Below are 23,293 nucleotides of genomic sequence, written 5' to 3' on the forward strand. Positions count from 1 at the left end.
GTCTGCACCTGGGAGCCTAATAACAGAGCTCTCAGCTGTAGGAAGCAAACCCATGCTTAGAGAAATGAAAGTGAAGTGAAGTGAGGTTGCTCAGTCGTGTCCGACTCTTTATGACTCCATGGACTGGGGCCTACCAGGCTCCCATGGACTATAGCCTACCAGGCTCTTCCCTCCATGGGATTCTCCAGGCAAGAGTACTAGAGTGTGTTTGCCATTTCCTTCTCCAGGGGATCTTCCCAACTCAGGAATCGAACTCGGGTCTCCCACATTCCAGGCAGAATCTTTAACCTCTGGGCCACCAGGGAAGCAGTACACAAATCCACAGTCAATGTGGGAGACTTCAGCACTCTTCCTTTTTTATAATTGTTTGTTAGTGTGAAAATTAATGATCGCTCCCAAATCATATCTGTTGATGTAAATGAACTTGCAGTAATTTCATATTTCTCCACTCTTTCTTTGTGTCTGAAGATAGAACTCCGTAGAGCTCCTGTGGTTATAATTAAACAGAAAATCAGTTAGGACCTAGAAATCCTTGACGACACTATCAACCAGCTGACCTAATTGGTAGCTATAGAATTTATAGAATGCTCCACCCAACAACTGCAGGATAAACATTCAGCATTCACCAAATGCTGGGCAGTAAAACAAGTCTCAGTGAAAGGGAGAGGGTTGCAATCATGCAGAGTATGCTCCTTGAGTATAAGGAAGTTAAATTAGAAACGAATAGTAAAAAGATATCTGGAAAATCCCAAATATTTGGAAATTAAGCAACCCCAACCCCCTTGTAAATAACCCATGGGTCCAAGAAGAAATGACACTGGAGATTAAAAAATTGTTCTGGCTACTCTGTTAGGAACAGGTTGGAGGAGGAATGCCAGTGAATGGACCTTTCCAGAATTCTAGGAGAGCTATAGTGGTGCCTTGGACTGAGGGTGAGGCAGCGGAAAGGGAGAGAGATGGGCAAATTCAGGTGTATTTTGGAGGGAGAGTGCGTGAGACTTGCTGAGGATTGGATGGAAGCAATGAGGGTAGGAGAGGAAGCATCAGACCTCAATTCCTGGTTCAAATTATTTCACATCTCCCCATTGCTCTCAGGGTCAAGTTCAAATTTGTCTGCGTAGGTCCTGATCAGGCCCCTGCCCACTTGACCAGCCTAATCTCTCCCCACCCCTGGCTCCTGGCTCTCCTGCTTTAAGCTTCAGGCCCATCAGCCAACTTGCCTATGCATTGTTCTTTCCTGGTTACTGGCACTTTTCACGTGCTGTTCTATTTATCTTTAACATTCTTTGCCCTGTTTTTCACTACTAATTTCTTGGCTTAAATGTCACTTCTTCTGGGAAGCCTTCCCTGTTTTCACTCCAAACTGGTTTAGGGGGACCTTCTTAGTGCTTCTGTGCTACCCCTACCATTAATTAGCACATCTTACTTGCTTTATCTGCCTTCCCAACTAAACTTCCTTGAGAACAGATAATATGCCTCATTCTTTTACTACTGCTGCTACTGCTGCTACTGCTACCACTATAGCAGCCAGTTACTGGGCTGTGAGTCAAGGAACTAGCCCTCCTGAGCGTGAGACAGAAAGACTATCACATAGCCTTTATCAAGTCCTCATTGTGTGTGTACCAGGGGCTTCACATGCATTATCTCATTAAATCATCCCGACAGCACTCTAAAGTGAGTGACTGATCCCACCTACAAGATAAGGAACATAAGGCTTAGAAGGCTTGAACCAGCTTGCCCAAGACCATAGTTAGTAGTAGAAACAGAATCTGAACACAAGTAATTAGATTTCAAAGCCAAAACTTCCAGCCACAGAGTTGTGCTGTCAAAGTCAGAGTGAGGTTGGAGCAAGTAATGAACTTGAATGAGAGCCAGTGGCCCCTGATAATCTTGCTGCCCATGGCCAGCCTTTGATCCTTACTTAGCACAGAGAGCCAGCAGGGTTCCCCGAGGCAGCTGCCCAGGTTGGGATGATGAATGGAACCAGAGCAGCTTTGTATACAAATAGCTATTATCTGTGCCTATGCCTCTTTTTGCCCTTCTCTTAGAAACCAAAGGCCTCATTTCTAGTGCTAATTTCCATAAGGGAATTAGAATGGCTGATTTTATACCCTTTCGGTAAGTATTCCTCTGCCCATTAAAACGTGGCCACAGTGATCCTCTTCAAATTAATACCACCAATAATTGCTGCAGAATTAGCCTCAGGAGATGCAATGTTATAGAAGGAGTTGGGTTTTTCTCCTGTTTTGTTTTTATTTTTTTTTCTCAGATAAAGAGTAAAGAGGCCTTTTGTGCTCTTGTTTTCAGTCAAGGTAATAAGTGGATTATATTAGAAAGGTTCAAACTCTTCCATTTTTTTCTGCTAGACTTTGTATAAAAACACTTTATGGTCAACATATGCTTTGAAGTACTGTGGCCAGTGATGCGAATGGTAACTAACTACATTTGAAGTTTTTGAGAAATGGAGTATTTCCTGCCATATCAGTAAGCAAGGATGTCAGAGTCAACAGCCATTCCAGCCCTCCAAATGTGAATATCTGAGCCCTATGGGCATTCAGGAAGGAGAGTACCTGAGAGATCAGGCAGCCCTCAGGTTGCAGCCACTCCCTAAGGTGAGCACTGAGGATCTCAGAATGGGAAATACTCAGGACACTGGCCCCAGATAGCTGAGATGCATATGAAAGGAATGGTTTCCGTGAGCCCAGACTCTTGCATCTTCCTATATATAGAAAACCGCTAAATTCCTTAATTTGAGATACCTGGTTTTCTTTAAATCACAAAAATTCTTTTGATATTCAAACTACATGGCCTTTGTTGCAAACTTCTGTATAACCTGATTCCTTCCTGCCCACCCCATGCTCACCCGCCCCCCCGCCGCCCCCCGCTGCGTCCTCCCACCTTCTCTGAACCAGTTCTCTCAGGGCTACTTGAGATGCTGCCTCCTAGGCTTCAGTCCTAGAAATTTCTGCCGAATAAAACATAACTCTCAACATTAGGTTGCGACTTTTTTTTAAGTCAACATTTTCAAAGAAAAAGCACAGAAACTCCTTATAGTAGCAGTGTGGCTATTTATTTATTTATTGACTTTTTATTTTGTATTGGGGTATAATAGATTGTTAACAAGATAATTTCGGGTGAACAGTGAAGGGACCCAGCCATATATATACATGTATGCATTCTCCCCCCAAACTCCCTTCCATCCAGGCTGAGTGGCTATTTATTGAGTACTTACTATGTGCTAAGTTCCTTGTGTCTTTTATTCACTGGATGATTGTGACAATCCAGGGACAGGGGTGGTAGTGGTAGAGGTCTTGCTTTCCACTTTTTACAGATGGGGAACTGGGGCCTGGAAAGACTGAGGAATTCATCCAGAGTCACAGGGCTCATGATGCCTGGATTTTAACTCAGGAATGCCAGACTCAAGATTCCTAAGGACTATCCGCCGTGCTGTCCCTGAGATGTATCATTAGTCTACTTTTAGATGTCTATTTTGAAATATGATCTGTATACCAAAAAGAGCCCACCAAAGTGTTGTATACTTGAAATGAACTAAGATGAGGATTTTTTTTCATTGTGACCTTGTTTGTGATTACAAAAGCTTGAGAAGAACTTAAATGTTCTATTCAGATGATTAAAAAAACTATGGTAGATCCACACAGTAGAACGCTATACATAAAAATAAGTAGATAAAATCTCTATGTACTGAGTGGAAAGCCCTCCGACATGTATTGTTTTGGTTAATAAAAAAGCAAGCAACAATGTCATCTGGCAGCCTGGATGGGTGAAGAGTTTGAGGAGGAATGGAGACACGCACATGTATGGCTGAGTCCCTTCGCTGTTCACCTGAAACTGTCCCAGCGTTGTTAATTGGCTATACCCCAATACAAAATAAAAAGTTTTTAAAAAAAGAAAGCAAGAAGACTGGAGACATTGTTTGTGCTATGCTACCATTTGTAGTGTAAAAGGAAAATGTATCTGCACAGCTATGTAATTTTTCAGTCGGTAGCATTTGTGTTGAAAAAGAAAAACCATGAAGCTAATTTTAATAACATTTTAATTCAGTATATCCAAAATTTTATCATTTCAACCTATAGTCATTATAAAATCATAATGAGATATATGACATGCTTTTTAATGTCCTTAATATGTCTTTAAAATCTCTTGTATATCTATCACTGAATATCTCAGTTCACGTTTTTTTTTAAACTCTGTACTTTAATGGCAACCCACTCCAGTACTCTTGCCTGGAAAATCCCATGGGTGGAGGAGCCTGGTGGGCTGCAGTCCATGGGGTCACTAAGAGTTGGACACAACTGAGCAACTTCACTTTCACTTTTCACTTTCATGCAGTGGAGAAGGAAATGGCAACCCACTCCAGTGTTCTTGCCTGGAGAATCCCAGGGACAGGGGAGCCAGGGAGCTGCCGTCTATGGGGTCGCACAGAGTCGGACACGACTGAAGCGACTTAGCAGCAGCAGCAGCAGCAGTATTGTTACTAACAGAACTTTTCCTCGGATAAGTGCTGGAATTCCCAGCAATGATTAATGTATTTACAAAGTATTTAACAAGGTTACGTGTATTTCTTTAATTTGGATAATCTGTTGTGACATGGTAGATCATTGTTTTTTATTTTATTTTATTGACATGTAAATTCTATTCCTCAACGACACGAGGAAGGAAAGATAAATGTTACAACTAATCGTGTAAGTTTTTAAATTATTCAAAACTGAAATCTCCATGATGCCAGTGTCATATGGTGTTCATCAATCTTAAATATTAGGATCTCGGTGGAATGTTGTCTTAACTTGCCATAACAAAATACCATAACTGGGTGACTTGAACCACAGAAATGTATTTTCTTACAGTTCTAGAAGCTGTAAGTCTGAGATAAGGGTGAGAACCCTCTCTCTGGCATGCAGACTGCTGCCCTTGTCACTATGCTCTCACATGGCAGAAAAGAGAGAGAGAGCGAGTGAGATGAGCGCAAGAGCCAGTGAGCAAGAGAGACACAAGCTGTCTGATGTCTCTTTTAATGAGGACACGGATCCCGTCTTGCTGGAGAAGGAAATGGCAACCCACGCCAGTATTCTTGCCTGGAGAATCCCATCGAGAAGCCTGGTGGGCTACCACCTGTGGGGTCGCAGAGTCAGGCATGCCTGAGCATGCACACACGCATCCCATCTTGAAGGTTCTACCCTCAGGACCTCAAGTAACCGTAATGACCTCCCAAAGACCCCCATCTCTAAATACCATCACATTGAGCGTTAGGGCTTCAACATATGCATTTTAGAAAGACTCAGGCCGTAACAAGTGTTGTTATGGTTTTAGGATGATGATCCTTCTTTGGTTAAGCTACTTCTAAATTTGGGGGGACAATAAGAAAACAAGGTAAATAACCCTATTACTATAATAACAATGGCTTTGAAGTCTCAGACCCCAGGGCACAATTCTGGTAAGCAAATAAGCATTTAGCAAAGGAGAACTTATTTACTTAAGGTGGCTGACTTAAATGATCTACAGCAGAGGTTGACAAACCAGAGCCCTTGAGTCAAGAATGTCTTTTATGTTTCAAATGGTTGACGAAAGAAACATAAGAAGGTTTTGTGGCATCTAAAGATTATATGTAATTCGAATTTAAGTGTTCCCAAGTAAAGGATTACTGGAATCACCCATGCTCATTTGTTTATATACTGTCCATGGCTACTTTTATCCTACAGCAGAGTTGAGTAGCTGCAACAGAGCCTAAAATATTATTGCCTAGCCATGTAGACAAAAGCATTTGCCAATCCCTGCAGACAAAGCTGGCCAATGACTTGCTTTGCCTATTTCCAAGTCTAAACCTTAGTTGAAAATATTATTTCAAAAAGATGCAGAGCCATACCCAGCAACAGTGAGAGAAGTGGATCCAGAGACAGAGTATTTACCCTAAAGCCTGGCATGAACTAGTCTAGTTGTCCAGCTTCGAGTGTTCTAATGCCTGCCCTAGATTTTCCAAGAAAAAAACTAAAAGAGAAAGACAGATGGCCTTACTGGAGGGTGGAAGAAGAAAGCCTGGAAGAAGAAGAAGAAGAAGAAAGTAGTCATTTGCTGATATTTTCACTCCCTGGGAAGTTTACTGCTACTACTACTACTACTACTACTAAGTTGCTTCAGTCGTGCCCAACTCTGTGTGACCCCATAGACGGCAGCCCACCAGGCTCCCCCGTCCCTGGGACTCTCCAGGCAAGAATACTGGAGTGGGTTGCCATTTCCTTCTCCAATGCATGAAAGTAAAAAGTGAAAGTGAAGTCGCTCAGTTGTGTCCAACTCTTAGTGACCCCATGGACTGCAGCCTACCAGGCTCCTCCATCCATGGGATTTTCCAGGCAAGAGTACTGGAGTGGGGTGCCATTGCCTTCTCCTGGGAATTTTAACCCTTGCCAAATATAGTCAAGGGTCCTGGAACTGCACCAATCTGGGTCAAGATTGATCTTTCTTTGAGCGTCTACCCTTTGATTGATGCTTCTCCCTGAAGTCCAAGGAGAAGAAAGGAATGGGGGCTAAGAGTGATACCCCTTGTAGAATTCGCGTTAATCAATGAAATCAGTGTCAGTGTTGACCTCTCAGGCCACTTCCTTTGTTTCTGACTTGTCATGTTTTCCCTCCTCACCCAATACATACAAAGGTAATTTTAAAGGATGTGGACTCCCTTCTCTACGTGGACACCGATGTTCTCTTTCTGAGACCTGTTGATGACATCTGGAAGCTTCTGAGGCAGTTTAATTCAACGCAGCTTGCAGCCATGGCCCCCGAGCATGAAATCCCCAAGATTGGCTGGTATAGCCGCTTTGCCCGGCACCCTTTCTATGGCTCCGCGGGGGTTAACTCAGGAGTCATGCTAATGAATTTAACTCGGATAAGAAGTGCCCAGTTCAAGGTAAGAAAGTAGTTTATATTTCCTTTTTTAAACATCAAGGCTTTGTCTTCTCAGCGTGACGTTCTTGGAGTGTCAGTGTATTGACTTTAGAAGTAGATGGCTTGTAGAAGCCAGGAAAGAGAAAGGCATTTGGAAAGTTACAGAATATTTGTTGGTTTAGGAAAATCCCAGGTGATTATGGAATTTAACACTCTTCAACAGAGTTACTATTCTGGAACATTACGTTGCATTTCTGAATTCCATCCTTAAACCCTGTGTGTATCTCAGCCTTCAAAAACCTTGGAGAACTTCTCGGAATTACCCTAGGGATAAATTTACATAAATATACAGAGATAAATGAACAAGGCCTCAGCTTTTATCTTGGCAAAGAACTGGAAGAACCTAAGTGAACATCAGTAGAGAACAAGTCAAAAAAAAAAAAAATTACCCTCCTACTAAAGGGTAAATCTATAAGTAAGATAAGTAAGATTTCTAAAAAAATATTAAGTGAAAAAATTTAAATGCAACAAAACATGGTACCATAGGGTGTGATTCCTTTTATGCCTTAGAAATTTCCAGAAGACTACCTAAGAAACTGGCCATTAATTGTGGTTCCATCTAGAGAAAGTGGGAATGGGAACTGTAGGAAGCAGAAGGAAAAATATCTTTACTTTTTACATCTTTGTGTGCTGTCTGAATATTTAGTGTGAATATGTTGCTTTTATCTTAAAAATAGATAATTGTTGTGAGATAAGGAAAGGGTATTTTTCCTTAAGATACCTTAATTATGGTATCTGTATTTTGTTCCTTCACTTCAGAGGCAAGAATTTAGTGTAACAAAGAAAGGTTCGATCTGGGGCCTGCTTTTCTGAGAAGCCATAGGCCCACTTCTAGTTCCAGGTTCGTCTGCCACCCATGTGGGCGCCTGCAGGCTCCAGGCCTAGTTTTGCTTTGTCCTATGCCTTGAGGCCAGCAGGACCCTTCCTCTGTTGGTTTCATTTTCACTCTGGGGGGCAGAGAGTACAGGGGAGAACTCGTCCCTGTACACAGATGCTCAGCAGATCAGATGCATTTGCCATGCCGTAGCCACTGTGACGGTTTTGTCTTTTCCAGAACAGCATGATTCCAACAGGCTTGGCTTGGGAGGACATGCTGTACCCTCTCTACCAGAAGTACAAGAATGCCATCACGTGGGGAGATCAGGACTTATTAAATATTATTTTTTATTTCAACCCAGGTAGGTTCTCTTTCGAGAATGTGGTTCGTGGAGGAGTTCACCCACCTCAGCCCACAGAGCACATTCCAGCCTGGGCTGTGTTGGTGGACCCTGAATTGTGCCTGTGTCCCCTGCAAAGGGGGCCTTTTCATCCGCCCTTGGGGTCTCACGTGGGCCGTCCTCTCACTGCCAACACAAAAGGTCAAATGTTGAAACCTCCAACACTGGGCTCCATTTTTCAAGAATATCTTTTGGGTTTTGCCATGCCATTCTTTGAAGAAGTACAGGCAAAATAAGTGAGTGGCACAGACCTAAATGAAAACATTATGGTCTAAGCGCAAGGCCCTCCATAGCCTGAACAATTGCTAGATTGACGGGACTTGATTCTTGGGATCCTGACAGTGAAGGGACTTGTTCAGGGTTAAAACAATGTAGAAGAGGGACCACGAATACATATCCCTCTTTCTTTCCACCTGGGGCAAAGAAATTCTTCAAGTCAGTGATTTGGTGGACTTGGGGAAGGAAGGGGGATGTAAGTTTCTGGTCTGTGTTTTTACATTGATGCCTAAAGCTAAACATTGCCTTTTCTTTCATCTTTACTACAGTCTTACTTAATGTGATTGAAATCAAAACCATGTTTTCTCTTTGAGAAAGATCTCTGGGGAAAAAAAAATCACTCCTCACCATAACCTACTTAGGACTCTCCTTGGTCTTTAAAAATCTTGAAATAGAGAATTTCCTGGTGGTCCAGTGGTTAAGACTTGGGCTTTCACCACCCTGAACCAGGGTTTGATCCCCAGTCAGAAACTAAGATCCCATAAGCCATGCGATGTGACCAAAAAAAAAAAAAAAAAAAAAAATCCTGAAATAGAGGCTCCTGTTTTCTAAGACTTCTGTCTCTGTATGTACCTATATTTGGTTTTTTACAAAATTCTGAAATAAAGCCTAATCTCATATGTCTTTGAATCAAAAAGGAGCAAATCCTGGAAAAGAAGAAAAGCAGGTTGATACGTAATGGACTTCATTTCTGGGAAAGATTCCCGATACTAACTCTTGTGATGAAGGGGGTGTGTTGGCTGTTGGTTTGTGGCGTGTTTTAATCCATTTCACTCTGATGGCAACAGGGACTTTAAAGTCAGCCCCTCCTCCTTTTTCTACTTAAGCAGATTCCGTCTTTTTTTTCTAGGTGTAGTTATAGTGAGTAGGACTCTTGGCTACAAATAAAAGGCCCCTGGAATTAGTCTAAACACAAAGGATACGTTTTTAAATAAGCAAACTGGTGTCCTGTAGAAACCTAGAGCAGGAAGACCTGAAACAGGCAAGGAAGGGAAAAGGCTGAGCAGCCCAGGCTGGACTTCCCTTCTCCCACTGAGGCTGTGCATTCCTCTCTTCGAAGGTTCTCAATCTGTGCTCACAGCACAATGCCACAGTTTCACACTCCAGGTCCAGCCACAAGGAAAGACTAACTTCATCCCACTTCCAAATTCCTGGCGGGGAGGAAGCAGATGTTGGCAGCATGTTGGCCAAGAGCCTGAAGCTAAGGAATAACGACTGATGTCGATTATTTACTGCGTGTCAGGTGTTGTTCTGAGCATTTTCTTATTTAATTTTCATAGGAACACTGATAGAATCCCCATTTCACAGACAAAGGTACCAAATGAGAGAGAGTTAAATAATTTGTGGTGCAGCTAATGGTGCCAGAGCCGGGGTACAAGCCCAGGCCTTTCCAGCTCCAGCCCCATGCCTTTGTAGGGGAGGGGAAGGTCCCCTAGTTGAGGGGGGTGTCTAAAGAGCTGTGCAGTTTTCCCCAAATGTGTCTCTCTCCTGCATTATTTTGTCCTTTATTTCAGTGGTCCCCAGTCTCCATTGGATTGATCTCCAATCTAATGCCTGATGTTCTCAGGTGGAGCTGATGTAATAATAATGGAAATAAAGTGCACAATAAATGTAATATGCTTGAATCATCCCAAAACCACACCCCAGCAAGGCTGGTCCATGGAAAAATTGTCTTCCACAAAATTGGTCTCTGGTGCCCAAAAGGTTGGGGACCACTGCTTTATTGCATTTTCCCTCTCTGTTGTGTGTCTTAAAGTCTCTTCCATAGCCTACCTGTCCATATTCCCAAACTGAGGAATTCAAAAGATCTGCGCAGTTGCCTCCCCAGATAGCCTCTTAGCCTGTCGCAGAGTATTTGAGGACATGATCAGTGAGTAAATAATACTCAAAGGCGGTCACAAGCAGCTCTGCCATTAGACCGAGACCCTTGTCTTTAATTAATCTGAAAACCAGCTGAATTTAATGGCGCCCCACTGTCCATCTTAGATCCATTGAGTACAAGGATTTTATAAAATAATTAGGAAGTTGTTCTGAATCCTGAGTCTGAGCAGTAGCAAGTAAATAACTGAGTTTCCTAACTTTAGGTCAGTAAGTATTAGGTGTCTCTTTGAGCGTTCTTTGTATGGCCTGCCTTTGATCTTTCATGCTTTATTCAGATCCTTTATCAAACATGAGCTCTTTGACCTGAAATCCAGTGATATCCATCATATTAAAGGTTTTTCTTTGTTTATATTGATTGGGAGCACTTTCTATAAACCAGAACAAACAGTATTTGAAGAGGAAAAAAAAAAGGGTGTTACCTTTATCCCTGGAAAGGAGAGAGGAAGAGAAAATTGGCCATGACTCAGGAAATAAACATGCTTATTGTTATGATTTTCTGGGTTGCTATGGGTGAAGCAATACACACAAAACCTGAGCCCATATTTAGAATATTTTCATATAGCTTTCTTATAGCTTCCTGTAGCCAATCATATCATGAAAACAGGTTTACAAGTCATTAGCTTAAAAATGTTGTGAAACTCTTGCTATAGTTAGATAGTAAATGCCTGTGGGTGTGTAATTGTTGTGCTGAGTACTGGACTGACTCACGAGGTGACAGCTGAAGCCCATGGGAGACACACAGGTAACATCCCACAGGACTTTTCCTGGCAGTGAGCTGAGGCAGTTTCATCAAGAAATGGAAGACTGAACTCACATCTTTATAGGTGAATTTGAGTCAAGAGCAGAGTTCTGTAGAAAGGATAAATTTGACAAGAGCTCACAAAGAACTCTATTTAGAAAGATGTGCTTAGATTCAAATATACTTAGGTTTCAGGGAATCAAATTCTATTCAGACCAACTAAGTAGGGGTCCAGGTGCCAGTCCCATGGACACATGGGTCAAATCATACCAGACCTCATGAGAACCATCTCTGGGCAGCTGCTCAGGATCAAAGCTGATTTCTTCATCCCTCAGAGGCCTCAGGGTATCCGTCTTATTGCTTCTGCTCATCTGATTCCATTCCATCTTTCTAGCAGTATTCTTTGCTTGTACATGGCCCAACATCAGGTCAACAGAACCTTACAAGTCCATACCAATGATGATAGGTTTTTTTTTGTTTGTTTTGTTTTTTAATGTCTTAGATTCTTGAAGGAGAGAAAGATAGAGAGGGAGATTGTTCTGGTCCAGCCTATCAACTGATTCCCAGCCAGCTCTAAACCAGTTTTGTTTTTTTGGGTGAGGAGACTGCCCTTGTTCCAGTCATGAGGGGCCAGAGGAACAAGATCACGTGCCTTTTTCCTCCCTCAAACATGACTACCTGGATCTGTCCCTTCTTCAGAAACAGTTTCTAGAAAAGTGCACATGGGCAGGAAAGGAAATGAAACCAGCTAAGTACAGATGACAAGGCAGGACATCCAACCACAGCAGAAGTGGTAGGGTTCTGTCCAGGAAGAGCGTCCATGAGTTGAATCTGATACAAAGGAGTCAGGAGGATCTTCTGGGGCCGCAGGGAGCAAGACACACAGTCCCATGGAACAAGCTTCTTCAAAGGCCCAGTCAGGCCTTGTTCTCTCATCCTGTCTGGGTCACTGGAGTTTTGCACCTGGTGGACAACCCCACTATTTACTCACTCACCCAAAACACCCAGCAGCTGGCAGTTATGGGTGTGTTTTGGGGTGGACAGGCCCAGCAATTTGGTTTTAAGCCTGTCCTGGAAACTGATAACAGATCATTGTCTGGGAAGTTCATGAACTCTGATCCGAAGTGCAAGAATGAAGATTGTTGGGTCCTTGTGAGAGAGTTGTGTCTACTTTGTCTTCCTCAAGTGATTGCAGTGCGAGTCTTAGCACCTTAAATGGTGCTTTGAAGACCAAATGGAGTTGGTCTTCAGAGGTGTATTGACTGGTTGGAGGAATGGGATTAATAGACTAAAGTGAAAAGGGGAAGGAAATCAAAGAGAAAGAGCACAGTCAGGAATGTGAGAGGAAGGGATGGTGGGGAGAGAAAGGAGAGGAAGAAAGCAGAGAAAGAGGAGAGATACAGAGGCTGGAGGAAGGTATAAGCTTTTGCTCTCCCATTCAGCAGCTCTCTTTTGAGCACCTACCAGGTGCCAGCCCCAGGGCCAGGCGGTGGGCATATGGCACCAGAGAAGACAGAGTTCCTCCTTTTACCAAACCTACCTTTTATTGGGAGAGATTGACTTGCAGAGAATAGAAACGAGTCATTCAGAATCACCAATTGTGATCAATACTGTGAAGGAAACAAGTGTGGGGTTGAGCGAGCCACTGTCAGGGCCGGGGAGAAAGGGTTGCTTCTTCAGATCGTGTGATCAAAGGTGACTTCATGGAGGAACGCATTGCCCTTTTCTCGAACAAGGTGCTTTTTGGAAGAAGGAAGAAGAGGAGGCTGGGGAAGCTTAGTTTCAGAATAAGACATTAAAAAACAAGACAACAAACAAATTGCTCTGAGGAGTGCAAACAGCCTCCGATCTGTTGACAGAATATAGTAAGTAAGTAGCAAGCTTATTTCACCGGGAAGTTAAAAATGATCAGAAGCTTTTCAATCATCTTAGAGACTCCAAGAGTAGGAAATGATCAGAAATTTAAGGAGCGATCAATTCATATAGTCCTTTACAAATAGTTAGAAGGCTGTGGAAATAAATATCGACTCCTGAAGGGATCACTAAGGGATTTTAATCTCATAAATAATCAATTAATGACCTGCTTTATCTATATAAAATGGAGAGGAAAAATAGCAAAAACCCAGAGAGATTGGCTGGAATTTTTTTTTTTTTTAATAAATTGCAGGAGTTTAAAGCATTGGGGATTTGGAATTTAAAAACCATTCACTGTATTATTTCCTCAACAGTGGAAAAAAATAACTTGCACATTTCATGGTGCTGTCATTTTTTAAACATTAGGTTTTGACAGCTGTGATAATCTTGCTTAAACTAGATTCATTTCGGAATAGTTATTGATTATGTGCCAAATTACCATGAGTAACCCATACGACATGTTCATCAGCTGGTCTGAAGTTTACCATCTTCAACCCACCCCAGGATGCTGGTCACACATCAACTACTTGGAGGTTTCACAGTGTAACCCACATCAAATGTATCTGTGAATAAAAAAGCACATCTGGTTTTTTTTTTTTAACTTTTTATTTTATATTGGGATATAGCTGATTATGGGCTTCTCAGGTGATGCTAATGGTAAAGAATCCACCTGCCAATGCAGGAGACGTAAGAAACACTGGTTCGATCCCTGGGTCGGGAACGTCCCCTGGAGGAGGTCATGGCAGCCCACTGCAGTACTCTTGCCTGGAGAATCCCACAGACAGAGGACCCCAGTGGTCTACACTCCATAGAGTCACAAAAGAGTCAGACATGACTGAAGTGACTTCACACGCATAGCTGATTAACAATGTTGTGATTGTTTCAGATGAGCAGCTAAGGGACTCAGCCATACTTACACATGTATCCATTCTCCCACAAACTCCCCTCCCACCCAGGCTGCACATCTGTTATTTTTGCCTGTGCACTCTTGATTGCCCTTTCTTTTACTAACAGCACTCCTCTTCCCCCATCCCATGCAGTCTTAGAACCGTGCCCGCCCCTGACTTGCACTAAACCATCAGACCATCTCCTGGGAACCTGAGTCTGGGAATCCAAGAGCAGAAAGTAGGCAAGGCTGGTTCATCCTGACAGCAGTGCTAAGAAGCTGACATTCATTAGTCCTGCATCCCGGGAGCTGCCCCACTCACTGCCCTGGTTCGGCTTTCTCTCTGATTTGACGAGCTGTGTTGTGCTGTGTGAGCTTAGTTGCTCAGTCGTGTCTGCCCTTTGCAACCCCATGGTCTGTAGCCCACCAGGCTCCTCTGTCCATGGTGATTCTCCAGGCAAGAATACTGGAGTGGGTTGCCACACCCTTCTCCAGGGGATCTTCCCAAGCCAGGGATCAAACCCGGGTCTCCCGCATTGCAAGTGGATTCTTTACCATCTGAGACACCAGGGAAACCCTTTTTTTTTTTTTTTAATGAGCTACCCTCCTCTCTTTCCAAAGGAAAAAGAAACTATTTTGCCTCACAAGTTAGAATTATAGTTGGTTACTTGCAACCTAATACATAGATTTATATTTCTTGACTATCTTAGGTTAAAGAAGTCTACTTATATGACAACTTTCCTACCATTAGCTTACCCTTTTGCAGAAATTGAGTTGCTCTGAAAAATTAAATGCCTTATCTTTTCTAAAACACACTCTGATTTCCCAACTCTTCACCATCATCAGGCTATTTTCTCCTCCTCAAAAGCTCTTGCAAGCTTCTATTTCTGTCAGTCCTATCCTTACTATATGTCTGACTTTAAATAAAGCTTTACTGAAATGCCTTCCTTTCTATGAACTCTGATAAAACGTGTTCATTTCTATACTATCTCCCTTACAAGAGAATAGATTCCCCAAGGGCAGAGGCAGCGCCTTATCACCCAGTGACACCAGTGCCTTGCGTTGTGGTGAACAAATACTTGTTTCAATTCTATTCTCAATGTGTTTTGCATTTCTTTCCCTGGAACATTCTGAAGGGAAGGTAAACAAGTTAATTGAATTCTGCCTGGGCCAAATTTCACATGTGGCTTTCAATAGCTGGGTTTCTTAGCTGGTCTTTAGAAGATCTACACAACCCTAAACTTGTAAGCAAATATTCTTCGTATATTTTTCCAAAGGCAGAATCTAAAGCCTTCATGAGATTCCCAGAGAGGTCTGTGACTCCTAAAAGGTTAAGAAAGCCTGGCCACCTGCAGGTCTAGAGGCAATTGCTAAAAAACATTTGCCACCCATGTACTATGTGTCAGGAGCTATGCTAGGCTCGTTCCATGTAAGTTCTCTTGCTTCATCCTTCTAGCAGCTCAATGAGGTAGTACTTGTTATAGCAATAACAGTGTTAATAGTAATGATTGCAGTTTACATGTATGGTGTGCCTCCTATGTGCTGAGCGCTGTTCCAAGTACTTCTAGACATGAACTCATTTAATACGCCCTCAAATCCTACAAGTGATACTTACAATTCTTCCCCCTTTTACAGATAATGAAGCTGAGGCCCAGAAAAAATTGTGTGATTTGCTTGAGTTCACACAACTCATGGCAGAGTGCGGTATTCAGTCTTAACAGATTGACTCCAGAACTTGCTGTCAGCCTCTCTACTTTTAGGTCGTGAGTGACACATAATAAGGGCTTCTCTGGTGGCTCAGAGGCAAAGAATCTGCCTGTCAATGCAGGAGGCGAGGGTTCAGTCCCTGGGTGGGGAAGATCCCCTGCAGAAGGATATGGCAACCCACTCTAGTTTTCTTGTCTGGGAAATCCCACGGACAGAGGAGTTTGGAGGGCTACAGTCCCTGGGGTTGCAAAAGAGTCAGACATGACTTAGCAACTAAACAACAACAAGTGCTCCTAAACTGAAGTCAAGCTTCTCAGCAAATCACCCAAGGTTTTAGAGCTAGAAGATGGTAGAAGTCCATTTTGAGCCTACTGAATGTATGAATCTGTCTCACTTCAAATCCTTTTGGAAGTTTCAGAAGGGTAGATGTTAAATTAAATGTATTAGAGTAAATGTTTAATATTTAAGTAAATATTAAACTAAATGTTTAATAGAATTTGCCTGTGAAGCCATCTAGTCCTGGACTTTGTTGGAAGATTGTTAATCACAGTTTCCATTTCAGTACTTGCGATTGGTCTGTTCATATTTTCTGTTTCCTTCTGGTTCAGTCCTAGAAGGTTGTACCTTTCTGAGAATTTCTCCATTTCTTCTAGGTTGTCCATTTTATTGACATATAGTTGCTCATAGTAGTTGCTTATGATCCTTTGTATTTCTGTGGTGTTCATTGCAACATCTCCTTTTTTATTTCTCATTTTATTGATTTGAATCCTCTCCCTTTTTTTCTTGATGAATCTGGCTTAGGGTTTATCAGTTTTGTTTTTATCTTCTCGGAGAACCAACTTTTAGTCTTGGTTTTTGCTATTGTTTTCTTCATCTCTGCTTCCATTTATGTCTGCTCTGATCTTTATGATTCCTTTCCTTCAACTAAGTTTGGGCTTTGTTTGTTCTTTCTCTAGTTGCTTTAGGTGTAAGATTAGGTCATTTATTTGAGACTTTTATTGTTTGTTGAGGTAAGATTGTATTACTATAAACTTCCCTCTTAGAACTGCTTTTGCTGTGTCCCATAGGTTTTGGATTGTGTTTTCGTTGTCATTTGTCTCTTGGTATTTTTTCAATTTCCTCCTTAATTTCTTCAGTGATTCATTGGTTATTTAGTAACATATCGTTTAGCCTCCGTGTGTTTGTTTTTCGCCTTTGAACAATGCCCTAAATGGGCTTGGTCTTCTAAGGCTGCAAAGAGAGGAAAAATTTGGGGATTTTTGTTTGTTTGTTTGGGGGGGTTGTGTGTGTGTGTGTGTGTGTGTGTGTGTGTGTAGTAGCAGTAGTAGTAGTAGAGTCCTTTCACTACTTAGGAGGAGGCAAAAACATTCATCACCAACCTTAAACTCCATGAAGGCAGGACCTGTACATATAGCAAGCATTCAATAAATATGTGTTGATTCCATCAATCCATGTGTTTACCAAATCAGAGACAGGGTCTAGGGCAGTTTATGCAGCAGAGATTATTGGCAGGCGCTTAAGCAGGGGCTGCAAATCCAAAAGACCAGAGAGGTATCAGAAAGGAGTGAAGTGACTCTTTGGGTTAAAAGGGACAGCTATTGTGCTGGCATCAGGCTGCAGTTAAGAAGCACAAAAGTACATTTAGATATTTTCACTCCCACCATCCTCACATCCAGTCTCTGCACTGAAGTACAGGGAAGTCACACAGCTAATAAAGGAATTGGGATTCACATCCTGATAGTATGATTTCAGATAAGCACCACTCTCCCCCAGGTGTGGCTTACGTATGTGCAAGCATGGAGGTGAATGCAAGTAAGAGGAGCATCATGGTGGAATGGAGTTCTCCCAAGAAAAGGAAAATCTTATAGTGTTTTGTGAACAATTAGGGATTAGAAGGTGCTACGGTGTCACAGTGGTCTGTAACTTTTTCATTCTGTTTTGTTTTATTGGCTGCCCCATGCAGCTTGCAGGATCTTAGTTCCCTGACCAGGGATTAAACCTGCACCCTTGGCAGTGCAAGTTCCAAGTCCTAAACACTGGACTGCCAGGGAATTCCACAGTGGCCTGTAAATTCTGAGAGGTAGAAATACTACACACCGTCTGCCAGAGGGGATGTATAGTGATGGTTTCATTCTTTGCTTTCCATGTTGAAGCTTTCTGTAAATAACCTCTAAGCAGCAGTTCTTTCCATAAGAAGGAAATACCAGCAACCTAACCAAGAACACATCTTTATAATGCTTTTCTGACATGGGTAATTGATTTGCTCCAAGCCTCCTGTGTTCTCACAAAGGTCTTTCTCATGATGAGTGATGCATGTTTGCAGAGAACTTTGATTCATCCTCCTCTAGGCCCAACCCTTAAAGGCACAGGAAGGAGGAGCCAGGAAGCTTGAGGGTTATGAACTTTTTGCTAATTTTATAATCCTAGTCACCAAGAGGAAATTTACTGAATCCAACAGGATTAGAGCTAAGTTTCTTGACCTTGGCACTGCTACTGTGGTGGGGGCTGTGTTGTTCATTGAGGATGTTTACAGCATCCCTAGTCTCAACACACTAGACACACTAGACACACTAGCAGCCTCACCTGTGATGACCAAAGTCTCCCTCCAGACACTGCCAGATGGAATAGCATCACCCCTGGCTAAGAACCTGTGACTTAGAGATGCAGACACACAAGTACACAATGGACATGCTCACCCACAGTGTACATAGTCACCGGGACACGGGGACTTCTTTTTGGGGGGTTGGGGAGCTCTTTTTGGTTTGCTTTTTTGCTGGATGGGTTGTTTTTTGTTTTGCTATTGTAGTGTTTTGTTTGTTTTCCTTCATTTTGTTTCTATCGGTTGCTTGCTTTTTAATCTGAAGAGGAACCTTTGCCTCACTCATGACTCTAATTTTTCAGGTTGGTCTATTTCACAAAATCTTTCCAAAGAGTTGATTGTAACTGCTAACGCTATAGGCCACAGCTGAGTGCTTGGCATGTTACACGCGCTTTTAAAAAACTGAATCATCAATAACGGGGCAATCCTATTACATCCATCTTGTGGATGAGGAAACTGAAACACAGGGTGATTAAGTCACTGGACCTAGGTTGCACTGCTTCTGATCCGCAGAGTTGGGTTTCTGTCCCAGGCTGTCTGCTGCCGTTGTTTGCCTTCTTGTCCAAGCTGCTGTATTATCGTCCCCTTCGGGGTAAGGCCTCCAACATCACTAATGCATGATCCTTCAATTCCTGAACTCAGACTGTTAACAAACATGGCAAAACCTGGGCTACGGGTCACCAGTCACTCACGTGCCTTGAGATCCTGTGTGGTGTGCAGTTTATGGAAATGTGGGTTTCAGCACTGGCACTGATCGTGTCTTTCTCTTGGCACCTCCAGAGTGTCTCTACGTGTTCCCCTGCCAGTGGAACTACCGTCCTGATCACTGCATGTATGGAAGCAATTGCAGAGAGGCAGAGCGGGAAGGTGTGTCTGTCCTGCATGGGAATCGAGGTGTCTACCATGACGAGAAGCAGCCAACTTTCAAAGCACTCTATGAGGCGATCCGAGATGTAAGTGTGTTCTCGTCCCCATTCAGCAGGCTTGTCAGTGTGATGCAGAGCACGCACTTTGGTCACCCATCCCTTTGAAGGTCGAATAATTCCTCAGAAGCATTGAATTACGCCAGTTTTCCCCAATGTCGGTCACATTACGCCTCTTGCTACCTGATCCTGTACCTTATTCACTCTTGACTTATTATTTCCAAATAAGTCACTCATTTTTTCCCCTGAAATAAGTTCACTGAAGGTGGAAATGTCCTATCAGAAAGAGAAACCCTGTGCCATTTGCCATAATAAAGGATCATAGGTTAGGGTAAACATAATATTAATACAATAAAAATAAAATTATAGTATTCAACTCAAGCTAAGCACGTTGCCTGGTCGCCAGCTCCAGCCTGTTGAACGAACAAAGTGTCTAGGTGGTCAGTTAGGCAAGGAGCCAAACTGAAGTAACAGTCAAGTCCTGCCTGCTATAACTCACATACTTTGGAAATGTAGCCTTCCACATTGCCTTTCACCTTGAAGTTCCTGGGGGAAAACCAGCAACAGCTACTTTCAGAGATTTCTCTTTTGAAACTTTCATTCCCAAAAACAGGACTATAGCGGTCATCCAACTTGGGCCAATTACTGGGCCAAATCTGGTCTGTTTTTGTAAGACATGTGGGGTAAGAATGGTTTCTTAAAGAGTTGGGAAAAAATGGACAGAAGAATAGTTTGTGACATAAGAAAGTTCTATGAAATTCACATTTCTTGATTCATAAATAGAGTCATGTGGGGGCATAGTGACAGCCATTCACGTATGTGTTGTCTGTGGCCACTTTTATGCTGCAGAAGCAGAGATGAGTCACTGTGATAGACTGTATGACCCACAGAATCTGAAATATTTACTGTCTAGCCCTTTACAGCAAAAAATTGCCAACCCCTGACATACAGCCTATAGATTTTATTAGAGGGTTTTTTCTTGAGTATCCAAGAACCCTCATGATTCGTGAACGGGCTTTGGTAGGGGTGAAGTGGGAGTGAACCCTGCAATATAGTAATATTTCATACATTTTTGCATGTATGAAAATATGCATTTTGCAGAGCTGCCAATAAGCAAGAGATAAGAGAACACTGATTCAATCCCTGGGTCGGGGAGATCCCCCGGAGGAGGGCATGGCAACCCACTCCAGTATTTTTGTCTGGAGAATCCCATGGACAGAGGAGCCTGGTGGGCTACAGTCCATAGGGTCACAAAGAGTCGGACGCAACTGAAGCCACTTAACATGCATGCATGCAGAGAGAATCCCAGAGAATTCCAATTCTAGAATCTCCAGAATTGTCTTCTGTGGAGGGAAAATATTTCATGTACCTATAAGCTAATACTTCTTTCTTCCCCAGGTTCCTGCTGATTTAATTACATAGAAAATGTGTTCTGTACTTAGTGATATCACGTTTAGGTATTCAGACACTGACTCCAGGTGTAGACCCATTCAGGAGTACACATGGAAGTTAAAGAAAACTGCCACAGACGTGGACATCAGAACCACGCCTTCAGTTGTTCTGTGGTCTGTCAGCCCTGGTCTGGGATTGATCAGCTGTGCTTCTAGAATTACAGTCTGTCTTGTTTGTTTTCTGGGTGGATCAGAAAATAGGCCAAATAAATGTTTCATAAAGGATCCTGGCTAATACACTAACTGATTTTCCTCAGTTGGACCTAAAAAGGCAATTCTCCTTCAATTCTCATTCATTTCAATCAGGACTGTCACTAACCCCATCCTGAAACTCGAGTAAATATGGACAGACTTCATCATAAAAAGACATATTTCTTCACTCAACCACTGTGCCCTACAGTGCAACCTGGTCAGGGCTTGGCTTTGGGCATCACTCGCCCTGGGTTCAGATCCCAATATTATCACTTTCTGGTGATTAGTTACTAGCTCTCTGTTCTTGCCTTTTGTTGTTATCGTTCAGTCTTTAAGTCATGTCCAACTCGTTCCGACCCCATGGACTATAGTACTCTAGACTCTATGGGATTCTCCAGGCAAGAGTACTTGAGTGGGTTGCCATTTCCTTCTCCAGGGGAGTTTTCCTGGATCAAGGATCAAACCCACATCTCCTGTATTGGTAGACAGGTTCTTTACCACTCAGCCACCAGGGAAGCCTCTTCTTGCCTTACTGGGCCTCAGTTTCCTCATCTGTGAAATGGGGATAATATTTTCTAAAAGGTGTTGTTGGAATTCAACATAATGATGGTGTTTACACTTTTTAGTACAGTGCCTGATGTAGAGTTGTGCTCAACAGTTAGTAGAAGTTGTTTGCATGATAACAGGTTCACACTTTTTTTTTCCTTACCTCTCACTGTTTTTTCCTTGCTTTCTTCTTCTCTGAAAATATTCCCCTCTCCTCCCTCTTCCTGCTTTCCTTCCCTTCTCTTTCTTTCCCTCCTCCTCTCCCATCTCGTCCCCTCTCCTTTTCTCCCCCCAACTCATATTCACACACCCTAACCCTGCGTGTATGTTTCTGTGAAGCGGAAGTATGATCTGCTCGCGCTATGACCCAAGAAAAGTTAGGTACCAAGCAGACATCCTGCCATGATTTTTTCAACAATCATCTGTGAAGAGCCTGTTTAACATAGGAACAGTCTAGGTTCTAGGAAACTCAGAAATCAACAAGACCAAGGACTGATAAAACCTGCTTCTCATGAAGCATATATTCTGGGTGGATAAAGCCAGACAATATTCGTATAAACCAAGAAATAATAAAAGTCCTTTCAGACAGTGAGAGATTAAAAGGTGACCAGAGCAGAGTAATGGCCATCCTGGATGGAGAGGAGGATTCACAAACTCAGGTCCTCAGGGATGCCTCTGCCTAGCCTGAGCCTTGATCCCTGGAGGCAGCCTTGGGGAAATCTAGGGGGAGATCCTGCCAAGTAGAAGAAATAATGTGGAAAAGTCCCTGGGGCAGGAATAAGTTTGTGGGAAGAGGCCGCAGTAACCAGAATGACCAGAAAAGGGGAAAGAGCAGGAGATGAGCATAGAGAGTTCCAGATCTCATTGAACCTTTGGGGAAAGAGAGGAGTTTGAATCTTATTCTAATTGCAGTGGGAAGCCCCTGCAAGAAAATGATGTGCTCTGATTTATGCTTTAAAAATACCTGCTTGGTAACTGGTGGAAGGGCTGCAACAGTGAAGACTCAAAGGCTACTTATGAGGCTGATTACCACCATCCAGGTGAGAGATGGGGCCGGCAGGTACTTGTGCGGTATTAGGAGGATGGGAGGAAGGGGCTGGATTCCAGATACGTTGTGGAGACAGAGTTGACGGCGCTTGCTGATGGACTAGATGAAGGATATGGGGAAAGAGAGGAATCAGAGATGAATCCATTGTCTGGACCTATTCTTTTCCTGTCACTGGGGGAGACAGTAGTGGAAAGTTTTCGTTCATGCGCAATGTGTCTGACTCTTTGTGATGCCATGGACTGTAGCCCGACAGGCTCCTCTGTCCGTGGGATTGTCCAGCAAGAGTACTGGAGTGGGATGCCATTTCCTACTCCAGGGGATTCCCGACCCAGAGATCGAACCGGCTTCTGCGTCTCCTGCATTGCCTGCATCTGCAGGTGGATTCTTTACCACTGAGCCATCTGGGAAACCCCAGAAGTCTATCAGTGGTCTAAATTGCGCTGTGAAAGAAAAAGTGTTCCAAACATAGTCTCGGACAGAACCTTAACCTCCGTTTGGGAAGAAAATCACATTTCTGATAAACTTGCTTAAGCAATATTTCTGATGAACTTTAACGGATTAAAACTTGTTTTGGGAAACTACACACCCACCCACTCTGCTGTCAGGCGACAGTATTCTGACTTTTCATCATTCTTGCTTTCCTTTTTTTTTTTTTTCCTTTCTCTAGTCTTTTTGTTTAAAATGTCCTTGCCAACAGTGAATCTTTGACTTGACCTGACGGGAGGCCTGTTCCCTTTTGCTGAGATTGTAATAAAACTTTGACTCATGCTCATAATGAGGTAGTCTGAAAGATTTGTTTGGGAGAATACAGACATATTCCATAGGAAAGCAGGATAATCTTTTTAAAGTATGAAGTGAGATAAAACCAACAACAAATATTCAGTACCTAAATTACTAAAATAAAGTTCACTGATGATACATTTCACTAGTAGTTGTTAAACTCTGGACTTGATAAGATCA

At 42.7% G+C, this 23,293-nt stretch overlaps 1 protein-coding gene across 1 annotated transcript in view; it reads left to right on the top strand.

Annotated features, from left to right (window-relative positions):
* The window catches only part of GXYLT2 (glucoside xylosyltransferase 2), a 77,951-nt gene that overhangs the window by 53,628 nt on the left and 1,030 nt on the right, over window positions 1-23,293 (top strand). The window contains exons 4-6 of the mRNA XM_052638859.1: window positions 6,665-6,916; window positions 8,009-8,132; window positions 18,954-19,126. Of these exons, the coding sequence (XP_052494819.1) occupies window positions 6,665-6,916; window positions 8,009-8,132; window positions 18,954-19,126 (549 nt within the window). The remainder of the gene's footprint in view (window positions 1-6,664; window positions 6,917-8,008; window positions 8,133-18,953; window positions 19,127-23,293) is intronic.

Source organism: Budorcas taxicolor, chromosome 1 (genome assembly GCF_023091745.1).
Source record: "Budorcas taxicolor isolate Tak-1 chromosome 1, Takin1.1, whole genome shotgun sequence".
Classification (NCBI taxonomy): Eukaryota; Metazoa; Chordata; class Mammalia; order Artiodactyla; family Bovidae; genus Budorcas; species Budorcas taxicolor.